The sequence below is a fragment of the Opisthocomus hoazin genome, chromosome 4 (assembly GCF_030867145.1).
Source record: "Opisthocomus hoazin isolate bOpiHoa1 chromosome 4, bOpiHoa1.hap1, whole genome shotgun sequence".
NCBI classification, from domain to species: domain Eukaryota; kingdom Metazoa; phylum Chordata; class Aves; order Opisthocomiformes; family Opisthocomidae; genus Opisthocomus; species Opisthocomus hoazin.
In genome coordinates this window covers 45,697,235-45,709,348 of record NC_134417.1, presented here as the reverse complement: position 1 = coordinate 45,709,348, position 12,114 = coordinate 45,697,235, and the positions used below count along the sequence as shown (strand labels likewise).

Below are 12,114 nucleotides of genomic sequence, written 5' to 3'. Positions count from 1 at the left end.
CCCCGGTGTCTCACCATCTCTGTGTTTTTTCCTCCAGGTGTTCTACTGATCTTGGCACTGACAGAAGAGCTGGTGTTTTCTGTTCAGGTACTGTCTCCCACTGTCTCCTCCTCTCAGGGCTTCCCGATGGACACTACCACTATCACAGCCATGGGAACGACACCTCGCCACAATGACGGCCACGTGGCAGAGCCCTTTCCCATGTCCGCTCGCGCCGTTCCCCACCCCGTCAGCCCGGCAGAAAAAGCCCCTTCCACCGGGCAAAAGCAAGCGAGCGGCCGTCACGTCAGCGAAAAGGAAACTTATCTTTTATACAACCAGAGTGCTTTGTACTCGGGACAGACTCGCCCCAAGGGGAAAATATTCCAGGTTTTCAAAGGCAACTTCACAGAGTCCTCAGAGCCTTACCTAAAGACAACTCTGCACTCTCCCTTCACCACCCTGCGGAGCCCTTTCCCAGACCACCCATTTCAGTCCCAGACCGCAGCGTCCAGCGATCCGAAGGGCTCGGGGCTGGCAAGAACTACCCACTCAGACCCTTCTCCCCACCGCAATGCCTCGGGAAGCCTTAGGGAAGCAGAACGAGGAGATGGGGCTGAGCTTGTGGTGCAGGAGGCAGATTTTACCACCACAACTGCTGGACCATCAACTGATCCTGAAGCAGTGTCGGTGCCTTTTAAACCCACCCGCTACGACATATGGGATATGCTGAGCAAAAACAACTCTTGGGTAACCTTGAATCTCAGTACAAATGTCCCTCTGTTTGCTGGCCCTGGATCTGCAACAGCAGCAGCAGGTCACTCAGTTCAGACCAGTTTTGATGTCAGCATCTCCTCCTCGGCGGCGGGAGACCCCAAGGGACCCGCTCCAACGCAGCACGGCGCGGTGACCAATGCAACCTTGCTGGGTAGTGCTCTCTCCTCAGCACCCACCACGAGGTTGTCCAGCTCTGTTACCACGGCTGGCTCCACCGCCACTGGGAACTTCCTGAACAGACTGGTTCCTGCTGGGACCTGGAAACCTGGAGTGCAAGGAAATATCTCCCACGTCACCGAGGGGGACAAACCACAGCACAGAGCAACTATCTGTCTCAGCAAGATGGACATTGCCTGGATCATTCTGGCTATCAGCGTACCTATATCCTCATGTTGTAAGTTAACTGCAGCTTTATTTTGCTTTCTCTTTCTGTAAAATTCAGATTTTGGCTCATGATTCAAGGACCAGGTGGAGAGCTAATAGAGGCAGGGTGGCTTGAGATGGATGAGAAGCAATCACTAGACAGAGATCACATTCACTGACCAAAGTTCTTAGCTGCAGGGCCAAAATGTTTACGCTCAAAGCACACTTGCTCTGTTGTTATTAGAAATCACTTATTCTTTCTGAGCCCTCCATTTGAGGGCGTAACACAAGGCTGAACAACTTGAGAAGGCGAAGCAGCTTTGCTTCAAGGCATTTAAGCTGGAGACCAAAATTTAATTTAGGAACCGCTATATGCTGCCCTGGTGTTGGATTTTAAAAGCGCGCTGCTAACCCAAAGGATTAATGACGGTTGTAATGACTAATACCTTAGGAAACACCAGTTTTCCAGCACAATAAAATATTTCCTTGCAGGCGATTTGTGAACTGTCAGATTTTAAAGTCTGATAACCAAAGTGCTGGTTTCCTCCATTTTAATCCCGACTTTGCAGCTGCTGAGGGAGCAGGAAGAGTTTGAAACCGTGGCCTTCGGGCACCAGGAGTCAGCCACCTGCGGGACCCGGCCTGGCTGGGTTCCCAGAGCTGCCTTAGGGTCTCATCATTTGACTCAGTTACGAAAAACACATGAGAAATTATGAGATCTTGTGAGTGGATGCCGGGGTGTCCCCTGCTTAGCCGGGTTTTATCAGCAAGGTGGGACAACATATTCTTTGGGGTTTCACTGTTGCGGGGTGCGATTATGCTGATCTGTCTGGAGTGAAACAAAAACAAAAATTTCCCAGCTTTTGTTGCCTGAGAAGACATAAAAGGGTAGCAGCCAACAATATTGAGTATTAATTCTGTTATTTACAGCTACGAGCTGTACTGAGGACAAGGCCAGTCTCACATGTGGCTTACTCCTGCCCTAAAGGACAGTGCTGCTCTCTCCTGCCCTCCCCAAGGTGCAGCCACGGGATCCTGCTCCTCTCCTTCTGCCTGGGCCTGACCTGACACCTCCCAGAGCCACTTTCAGATTGCTAAAGTGGTCAAAAAATACTCATTTTTCTCTTTGTTACTTTCTGTCCACCCCCTGAGCTGAATCAGCTCCCCGCAGGGTCAGATGAGCCCGAGACCTAGAGCGGACGAGGCTGCAGGAATACACACCTGGAAAGGCAGCAGCACTGATCCTTCTGGCAGCTGCCAAATTATTGAATTGGCTCAGCATATCTGTTAGACTTGTACCTCTGGGACCATCGGTTCTGCTGTTGCCGATGTGGTTAAAACCACAAGTGAGAACAAAGCTTAAACCTAAAAGATGGACAATCAAAATAACGAGAAGCCAAAGCAGAAGTGTGCCTACATACTTCTGCGAAAGATGGAGAGGAGAAACTGGGATATAGCAAGCGCGTGATGAGAAGCAGCACTATTTGATGACTTGATGAACAGTGCCTTGTCTGTTGATCAGAAGAAATAGAGGATAAAATAAATTCTTCCAAGTGTTACGTTTTGGGTCAGTATTCAGAAAGCAAGCTGATCTGGGCAGAAAGCATCCAAATACAAAACACAAAATATAATACCGTACAACACAAGCATAGGAAGCATAGCCAGTGTGCAAACTGGTGTATGTCTGTGCCTGCAGGGTGCCATATATGAGCTAATAACTAATGACAGTTATTATTATAATAATACAAAGAGTCTGTTGGCAGGACTTCTAACCCACTATTCATTAAATACTGGTGTTTAAACTTTTCTTCTTACTATATGTGCCATAACAATGTATGTTCATACGACTCCGTATTCTGTTTCTTGTATTTGTAAGCTACATATTTTAAAAGACAAATGTTATTTTACATCTGTACCAGCTCTGATACAACTAAATGTTTAAATAATTCAAATATTTAAGTCCTGCTTTCAGGACCAGATTTCTGAGGATGGTCCTCAGGGGCACTCTCCTTTTAAAATCTGGGGATCCTCAGATGTATTTCAGAGTTGAAATGAATGGTAGGCAGGGATTTAAATGGGATTTTTTGGAAACTGGCTGAAGCATCTAGGGAATTGCTTTTGTCCAAAAGTTGTGCTGCTTAAACTATGCCATGATAAGTGCTGTTCTACAGGCATAGGTTATTCCTACAGGAGAAGAAAAATAAGTTATAACAACCTAAAGCATTTTTATCGAGATGCACGTGTAGGGGTTGTGGCTTCCCTGAGTTGCACGCCGGAGGGGCACATTATACCCTGGCCCACAGGCATCTGCGTGTCTTCAGGCACCAGTGTACAGTGTGCAGTGTGTGGTATGGGGTGTATGGCGTGCGGTACAGGGTGTGTGGTGTACGGTGTGCAGTGTGCGGTGCAGGGTGTACTGTGTGGGGTGCACAGTGTGCGGGCTGCGGTGTGCGCAGGGCACTGTCGCCACCTCCCGGGCACTGGTGCCTGCAGCTGAGGACAGAAGGCCCGGCGCTGGCATTTGCTCGTCACTTCTGGTCTGAAGGGGGCTGATGCTAAGAGATGGGTGAAGAGTACAGCCGTTTGGATTTCATTTCATCTTCAGGGGGTGGAAATGCTTTTGAAAAGGCTTTCACAGATATTGTGGGCACGGACTGAGCAAACACTGTCCTGCCCCTGCCTTGGGATGCTGAAAGGTGGAGGTATCTTGGATATCAAGACTCAGCCCCATGCTGTTAAGTATCAGGACTGCCTTAGGAGGGAACAAGCCACGGAGAAAGTCACTGAGGACTCGTCATGGGAGGTTATTGCTGCCCCGGAGCCGCAGGCTGGTGGCTCTGTCCTCAGGCTGGCACCTTCAAGGCTGATGGCCAGACCCACTAAGGGGGACAGCAAGCCCTGAGCTGCTGCTGGGACACCTGTGAGATGGGAGAAGGTCCTGCACCAGTGGTGGACACAGCCCTGAGACAGGGAAGTCAGCAACGCACCCTGGAAAGAAGTGGAAGGAGGTGAGGAGAGGCAGCTGGAGCCTGCACATGGCTGCAGAACCACAGGAATCTAGTTAACTAATCTCCCTCCTCCTGCTAATGAGGGGTGCCCCTGTGCCAGCTTGCTGACCTCCAGGCTGTTCCCAGAGCTGTGCAGTGGCCAGCACATCCCTCCTGTGCCAGGAGCCTGTGTGCCTTCCCCCATAATCCCGGCCCTACGCAAGGGGTGGCGAGGAGGCTGGAAAAGCCTTCCTCCTCAGGGGGCTTCTGGGCACAGCTTCTGCTGCCTGAAATCCTCGGATGGGAAAACACACCACGACGCTGCAGAGACAGGTCTGTCCCTCTGCGACGCGTGGCACAGTAGGGTCTTCTCACCTTTTATTGACAGGCACCTGTTAAATGGAAACCTGTGGGCATTTTAGCCTCCATAGCAGGGGAAGTGACCTGCTAGGGAGTGATCACAGGAGCCCCTGGTCTCCACTGGAAGAAGTTCCTGGGATGCGCACTTCTCTTCGTGGAGGAAGGACCCTGCTAAGGCTTCCCACTGGACCGTCCCTGCTGTGGGGATTTGCACCTAGGAGCAAGAAGCACCAAAGGGTTTGTTCAGCATTGCTGTGCCCTGGCATCTGAGCCCCACTGAGGACTGGCCAGTCCTGCCAGCCGTGCTGGTGGCAGAGCTCCACGGCTATAGCACTCGCCTGAAGACTTGGGCCTCAGGAGCTCGCCTGCTGAAATAAGAGATGGGATTTAGCTTCCCTACCCTTACAGTATATATTTCGTTAAGGATGCATAGGTTTCCAAGTCCCACTGAAATCTCTTAAAATGCTAGCCAGAAAAGTAATGCTTTGAATAGGAACTCGCGAGCTGCATCTGCTTGTGAACCTGGGGAAATCATTTCACCTTTTGGTACCTCAGTTTCATGGTATAAATAATGGGGGTAGTGTTGCCAATGCCATTTGAAGGCTGCAAAAATGAAGGATTCTGTATCATTGCTTTCGCAGAAAAGCAAAGTCGCATATATCACTGATTTCAGGTTTTTTTGCATGTCACAGTTGGAGTTGGTTTTGCGGTGTCCTTCAGGCAGCCTTGAACATTTTGTTGCACGTGCATTTGTGCGTGTGTGGGTGCTGTCTCTGCAATGCAGAACAAGACACAATATGAACTCATTTTAAAACCCACCGTCCTAGTCCTTGGGCTCCCAGTGCTTACATCTCTGTAATTACAGAATGGCACGATAAAATGTGGAAGAACAGAAGCTTGCAAATCAGATGCACAGAAGTCAGTTCATTCAGTCGGTTCTGCTGACACGGGAAAATGCGAGGAAGGCTGAGCCTGCAAACGCAGGCGTCAGCAGAACTCAAAGAATATATGAAGAATTGCCTTGGACCTAACCCCACTTAGCTCACATTTCATGCACTGGGACACTTTCCAAAATTATCTCACCCGCTTTCTCCGTCGTAAAACCTACGACAGTTTGTTTCCTGGTCTGAAGTGAGAGACATCCCAAGCCCTGAGTCTAGTCCCCAGGTGTGAGCTCAGGCTGAGCTGGGGAAGAGCCTCCTGTCTCCAGATGTAAGCAGCTGTGCTCAATAACCAAACCCATCGTGATACCTGTATCACAGCTAAGGCTGTACTGCTATAGATGGCCACAGTGAATAAGGAAAATAATTGACAGAAATACAGAAACCCCACTATTTTAGTCACTGGGGCAAGTGTTCTGTAGAAACTTGGTTTGTATTATGATCTGCAGGCATAGGGAGAAGTAAATTAACATCCTTCGGTCTGAATAGCTCCTGACTCTTCAGTGCTTGCAACGTTCAGGTCTGTTAACATCATGTTTTACGTGGGAGCTGGAGAGTGGGGGAAGGGGGTATGCAGCTATATCAGATTGGTAAAATATTTAAGTGAGTTGAAAGAGAAGACAGAGGACTATCAGGAAACTGTGGGAGATGGTATGATCTCATTACACTGCATTTACACTGGTGGTTTTTGTTTTTAAAAAAAGATTGGAAGAGTAGAAAAAAGCCATGTGAATTATTTAAGAGCTGAGAAATGCAACATAACTCTGCTTGTGTCATTATGTGGTCCAAGAGGCTGAAGTTCATATATATGGGGGACATTCCTGATAGCATAGTGGAAACTTTTAATAAAAAAGGCAAAAGGAGATTGAGGAAGTGGCAGTTGAAGCTGGAGGTATTTAGACAACAAGGGGGATGTGAACATGTCCCCACACTGGAAATTAAGTATTGAAACAAACTTTGTGGGAATGGGATGGGTATCTGGTCACTCCATGTCCTTAAAAGCAGCTGGGTGTTTTCCTATGAGATGTGCTGCACCTTAAATACAGCTTGTGGTTAACAGGTGAAAGTCTCCTGGTGTGCAGGTGGTGTGCAGGTGAGAGTAGATGATGGACATGTTCCCACCAGCCTAGAAACCTGGAAGTCTGTGAGAATCTCACTTCTCCTGTTTGTGGGATGTATTATGTCCTGTTTCATGGGGTGGGGTGACAGGTAATGAAACATAATTTGCCTTAGGGACAGAAAGAGGCCAGCGTCAGAGTCAGAGCTCAGCAGCAGCTCAGCCCCTGAATCTGTGGGTTGACTTTTCTCCCTCCAGACTAGTATAAAGTCAAAGGATGTAGGTTAGAAATGCTTCTGAATGCCCTGATCCTCCCGTGCCCACAAAATTGCAGAGAGCTCTGATATTTCCTAACTTGTGTCGTAATCTCTGTGTGGGGAGCTTCAGGCTGACATGGGGACAACAGTGAAGCGCCCTGCTCGTGGCACTCGCTGTTGACTTTAGCACGGAGCAGGCAAAGGGAAAAGGCAGTTTAGCTTTTCTGACTCTCAGCATCCAGGTGAGCGCTTGAAAACCAGAGAGGAGTTAGCCCTTTTTCTGCCCAAAGGGTTGTCCCTCTCTGAAACAGAGGTGATACGTGGCAGCACTGAACACCAGCGCTTTCTCGTCCTTACGAGGACATCACACAATATACCAGGAAAGATAAGAGGGGTATTGCAGCGACTGTTTCTCTCTTCAGCTCTGCTGTTGCTGTTACCGCCGTTTCTCCCTTCCAAACCATCTCCACCCTCTGTGTATTTCATCCACTTAATATGTCCTTGCTGGCCATCACAGCTGTCAGTCTGGACAGAGGTTTTTCTGTAGTACACATAATTCTAGTCCTGGGAACAAACAGATATTTAAGAATATCGGTAAAGCTGTGCCCTGGAAGTGAGTGGTCCTATGTTAGCTACATTAATTCCACTAAAATGTGTCCCAAAAGGATAGTTAATATGAGATGAAGAGGGAATAGCCCCATTCCAGCCCTGCTGTCCTCTCTCTCTCTTAGCAGGTCTCCTCTGCTTTGAATTGGGTCAGCTTAGGTAGACAGCCTTGTGCTAAAATATGTTATATTCGAGGAAGCTCAGGACCTGTTTTCCATGGTCTTCGATCTATTTGCATGTGCAAACTCACACTAAGGTTGGAGGCCAAGGGCGCAATTAAGGGAGAGAGCATTATCGCTCGATAGCAACCATACCTGCACATGGCAAGGCCATTTCCTGCTGGGAGAAGCGGAGATCTCTCTCGACTCAGTGTCACCGGCTTTCCAGCCCCTAAAACCCAAATCCAGCACTTTTCTGTCAGTAGCCACAACATTTTATAAGCTGTAAAACCTCAGGCTTTCAAAATATTTTGACAGCAACAGTTGGCTTTATTGGGGCTCTCAGGTCCTCAGGCACCTTCAAAAATGCTCTGTGCCTTGGGGAGCACTTGTTGCTGGAGCACTGAAAAGCTCTGAGGTCTGTTGGCTCTGGCCAGCAGTGAGGAGGACTAAATGTAGTTCCTGCTTCAGTCTCTAATCTGAACTAGAGGCTGGGCTGGGGCACGGAGAGGGTGGCAGCGAAGCAGGGAGCGGAGATGCAGCCCGTGAGGAGGACGGGCATTTCCCCGGGCAGGGAGAGCCGTTCTGGTGGCGCCCGTGGGGTGCCTGCCTGCGGGCACAGCAGCTGGGGTCGCGCTGTCAGCAAATGAAGTTATCAGTGATAGAAAGACTGAAGCAGTATGACTCAAAGATAATAGTAAGCCTGGTGATGACCCGCTTTTTTGAAATGGGCAGGAACAATGCCGGAGATCTCTCCATTAGTTTCGGAAGAAGATTTATAGCACAAACTCGCCTTTCCCTTTGAATGAGACATAAACTGCCTGAACTCAAACCTGTTAAAGTTGTGGGTTTTTTTTAGTAGCTTATTCTTTTGTTTTAAATAGAGCTCTAGCCTTGCACTTTTGTACTGCCATTTTATGTGTGTAGATGGGATAAGAATTTAGACCTATGGCATATGGCTAGCTGCAATGTTTGTCAAAACATACAAAGCAGCTTTGACCTCTCGGCAGTCTTTTCATCTGGGCTATAATTCTAATAAATAATTTTGGCTGTAGCTGAGAAAATAGTGTATTTTTCTGCTTCATGAATGTTTTCTCTCTTCTGTCATGAGGGGTTTAGAAATAATGGAGTGTATTTACGGCAGGGCATTCCCTAGTTCACAGGTACAAATCAAAGTAAGTACGCATCCAGCTACCTGTCGGCCTGTGTAAATCAGGTAGGCTGCAAGCACAACTGGTCAGTTAATTCCACAGATATCAGAGAAGTGCACAGAGCTTATGCATTCCTCCTCTGCATAAACCCTCGTACGCACCTCAGCTTCTGCCTAAGTACCAGCGGGAGCAGTAAGTTTGTTGCAGTGGATTTGCCCGGCTTTCGTAAAATTGCCAAGATTACCCATTTGAACAGCAACAGAGATGAGTAAACCGAAAGCAGTTCCAGAAAATAACACTCAAGCAGCTTTGCGTTTGGCCCGCCCGCTGGGGGAGCGTTATCCTGGGTGGTGCCCGTGGCCTGGAGACCAGATGGACAATTGTGTCAATAAGTTTCACTTGCTGGTCACTTCATCTTGCCTAACTGCTCTGCTTTAATCTCAAATATTTACGATTGCAGAATCTTAAGTTTGCTCCGCAGATAAGAGAAAAAGTCAGGCTTGGACACCACCAATGCCCAGGCAAGTGTGGGGAATGGATTACGCTTACCAGTAGATCTCACATCCTGATAGAGCTGATGGAGACAGGCAGGAAAACCCCAGCTCTGGGGTTAATGCTACCCTGGAAACGTAAGCTATGCGAGACAGGTGCTGTAGGGGATCTCCACGCCACCTCACCACTGCCTCATACCACGCAGGAGTACATCTGTTCCCCTTGCTGGTCACTGATGTTCTGGAGCGTGACCACAATGTACCCAAAATCCAAGTTACAAAAGTGAAGTGACAGAGGCAGGGATCAGTGGTGCTTCAGGGCAGAAGCTTTTGGTACGTTAGAAGCAGAAAAGATCTGGGCGGATGCATCCTTCGCAGTCCCTGGGGAGTGTCCTCTGTCCTAGAAGGTCTATAAATCCCTGCTTAGATGTTAAAATACTGGCAGTTACACCAAAGCTTTCATTAGCCAGGAAGCCACATCTTGAAGATTATAAACTCACATCAAAAAGAAAGTTAAACCTGCATATTCTGCCAAGCCCAAAGCCTCATCTGCTTGGCCCAGACTCTGACTTAATTGTGTGAGGTTTGTTAGGAGAGAGCTAGATCTGACTGACAGTGAATCATATGAATGAAGGTCACCATGCCTGTCCTTAGGTAACATAAAAAACCAAATCTGTGGTACTGATGAGTCCTTACTGAAAGGAAATAACCAAATTTTTGACATGTTTCTGTTGACAGCAGTTCTGCTGACAGTCTGCTGCATGAGGAGGAAGAAAAAGACGTCTAACCCAGAAAACAACCTGAGCTATTGGAATAATGCTATTACCATGGACTACTTCAACAGGCACGCTGTAGAATTACCGAGAGAGATCCAGTCCCTGGAGACTTCCGAGGTACCTCACTTGCAGAACTAGCGTCTGAAAACTAACTGGAACCATGCTGGGAGAACAGGAGAGGAAGTCACTTAATAAAGCCTTGAAATCCCTATGTATATTCAGGGAAACAGCTTTTTGAGAAGGACTCACCCCCTACACATGTAGAAGATGGGATAAGCATGTCACCAAAAGGGCATTGCCATCCTATTCCCAGCCACTGCAGATGTGCTCCGTATTGCTGCCACCTCTAGGTGAATTTGTTGCAGGGTTTCTCTTCCTCTTAAGCCTATAGCCAGTGTCTAGCCATACCGTGACTGCTTAGGAGAGCTCTTTGGGCTGGCTTGTTACTGACAGTCGGTCCTTCTGATCTGTCTATTGTGAGTGTCCCACGCAGCATCAGAGAAGGGGGGGTAGTGGGAGTTGATCGTGCAAAGAAATTTTGTGCATTTATGTCTTAGCAGCTGCCTATACCTTCTCAAATACCAGTTCAGGGAGTCAGTGTTCCCAGCGTATAACCAATCAAAACATCAGTATATGACTGTGTGTAGTGGTGGTGTATACTCATCAGACTTCAGTTAAGGGATCTGACTGGTCTGGTGGCGTTATTCATATATGGGCAGGTGACCCTACAGACAGAAACATACTCTCTGGCCTCAGAGACAGAGAAGAATAATTTCACTTAGTTCAAAGCTGTTGAAGACCTAGAGGCAGTAGAGAGTTTAGGTTTATGCTAAAGTGATTTTCAGATCAGCTACCTGACTAACTCACCTCATTAAATTAAGAAAGAAAAAAAAAGCATTTAGAAAGCAGCCTCTGAGATGGGACTAGACAGGCGCTCACAGTCACTTCATTAACCCCACTTTGCTGGCAATCATGCTGCTCAAGCTAAGGCAGGACCTGGTCTAGACTTACCAAGAATCGAATGATAGGCCTGTTCACATACAGGATGGTCTCCAGAAGCTGTCATCTGACTCATTTAAACCTGATCAGAACTTGACTAAACTGGGGCATGCTTGAGTAGCTTGGAACCATATATGTGGTTTTTCTGACCTTAAAAAGAAACTGTAAATGCACCTTAGAGGATTCAAGCCCAGCTGACAGACAGGAAACTGTTGCAATGCATCGTGAAAGTGGAAAAAAAAAAGAAAAGGAAACATGAAAGCTCAAATTCTGCTAAGGGACCTGAAGTTTGGTGCATCTGACTTCTGGGTCCCCAGATTAAGAAAGAATGAATGAGCCTGATTATCAGAGGAGCTCTTCACTCACAGCTCCTACTGCCTGAAGAAAGGCAAAACCAGCTTGCAAACTTGGCTCTCTGGGAGCTGGAGCCCCCAAAATTCAGGCACTTGGGGAGGACAGGGAGAAGTGATAAAAATAGCAGTCCATTTCTCACCTGCATTCGCACAGGGCAGCAGAGTGCCCCGTGTGCTCACGGAGGGTGAGGGGTGCAAAGTTCTCACCCTGCTTGTCTCTCTTTCTCCTAGGACCACCTCTCCGAGCCACGCTCCCCCGCCAACGGTGACTACCGCGACAGCGGGATGGTCCTCGTCAACCCCTTCTGTCAAGAAACGCTATTTGTAGGACATGAGCAAGTCTCTGAAATATGACCCCGCAGCTGCCCGCGTATTGCAGTCTCATCTCTACTGTCTCCAAATTATAAATAAATATATATATTATAAATATAACCTTTGTGTAACCCTGAATTACAAGAAACATTTTCAGCTTTTCTTTTCTCCCTCAGAATTGTCAACCCCTTTTTTATAAGTGTGGTAAAACTTTACAGGACAAACTGTGGCTTTATAAAATAAAGGTATTTCTAAGCAAAACACCTGTCGGACTGTTTTCTTCACTGTCATTTAGAGTCTGCTGCTAAATATGCTTGGTCTGGACGAATATTGGCTGGTTTTGGTGCAGGCAGCATGTGTAGGGTACAGCATCCTTCATCCTACATGACATCGCGCAGCCTGGCTGTGAGCGTTGCTGCTTGGTGACCGTCCCTTCTCTTACTGTAAAATGACTTTGGTCACTCCTTTCCTTTAGACTGCCAGTCTTGTGTCCTTTGCATGACTCCAGCACTGCCTGAGCACTGACTGGGATGAGCCCTTCAGAGTC

General features: G+C 47.8%; 1 protein-coding gene across 3 annotated transcripts in view; it reads left to right on the top strand.

The window, feature by feature from the left end:
• Positions 1 to 11,808, top strand: part of TMEM108 (transmembrane protein 108) — a 172,528-nt gene extending 160,720 nt beyond the window's left edge. For 2 of the 3 annotated variants that reach the window (XM_075417412.1, XM_009941929.2), the window contains 3 exons: positions 38 to 1,150; positions 9,866 to 10,020; positions 11,487 to 11,808. In XM_075417412.1, coding sequence (XP_075273527.1) covers positions 38 to 1,150; positions 9,866 to 10,020; positions 11,487 to 11,609 — 1,391 coding nt within the window. In that variant the 3' untranslated portion in view covers positions 11,610 to 11,808. The remainder of the gene's footprint in view (positions 1 to 37; positions 1,151 to 9,865; positions 10,021 to 11,486) is intronic. The other variant, XM_075417414.1, reaches the window with a different exon arrangement.
• Positions 11,809 to 12,114: the final 306 nt, after the last annotated feature.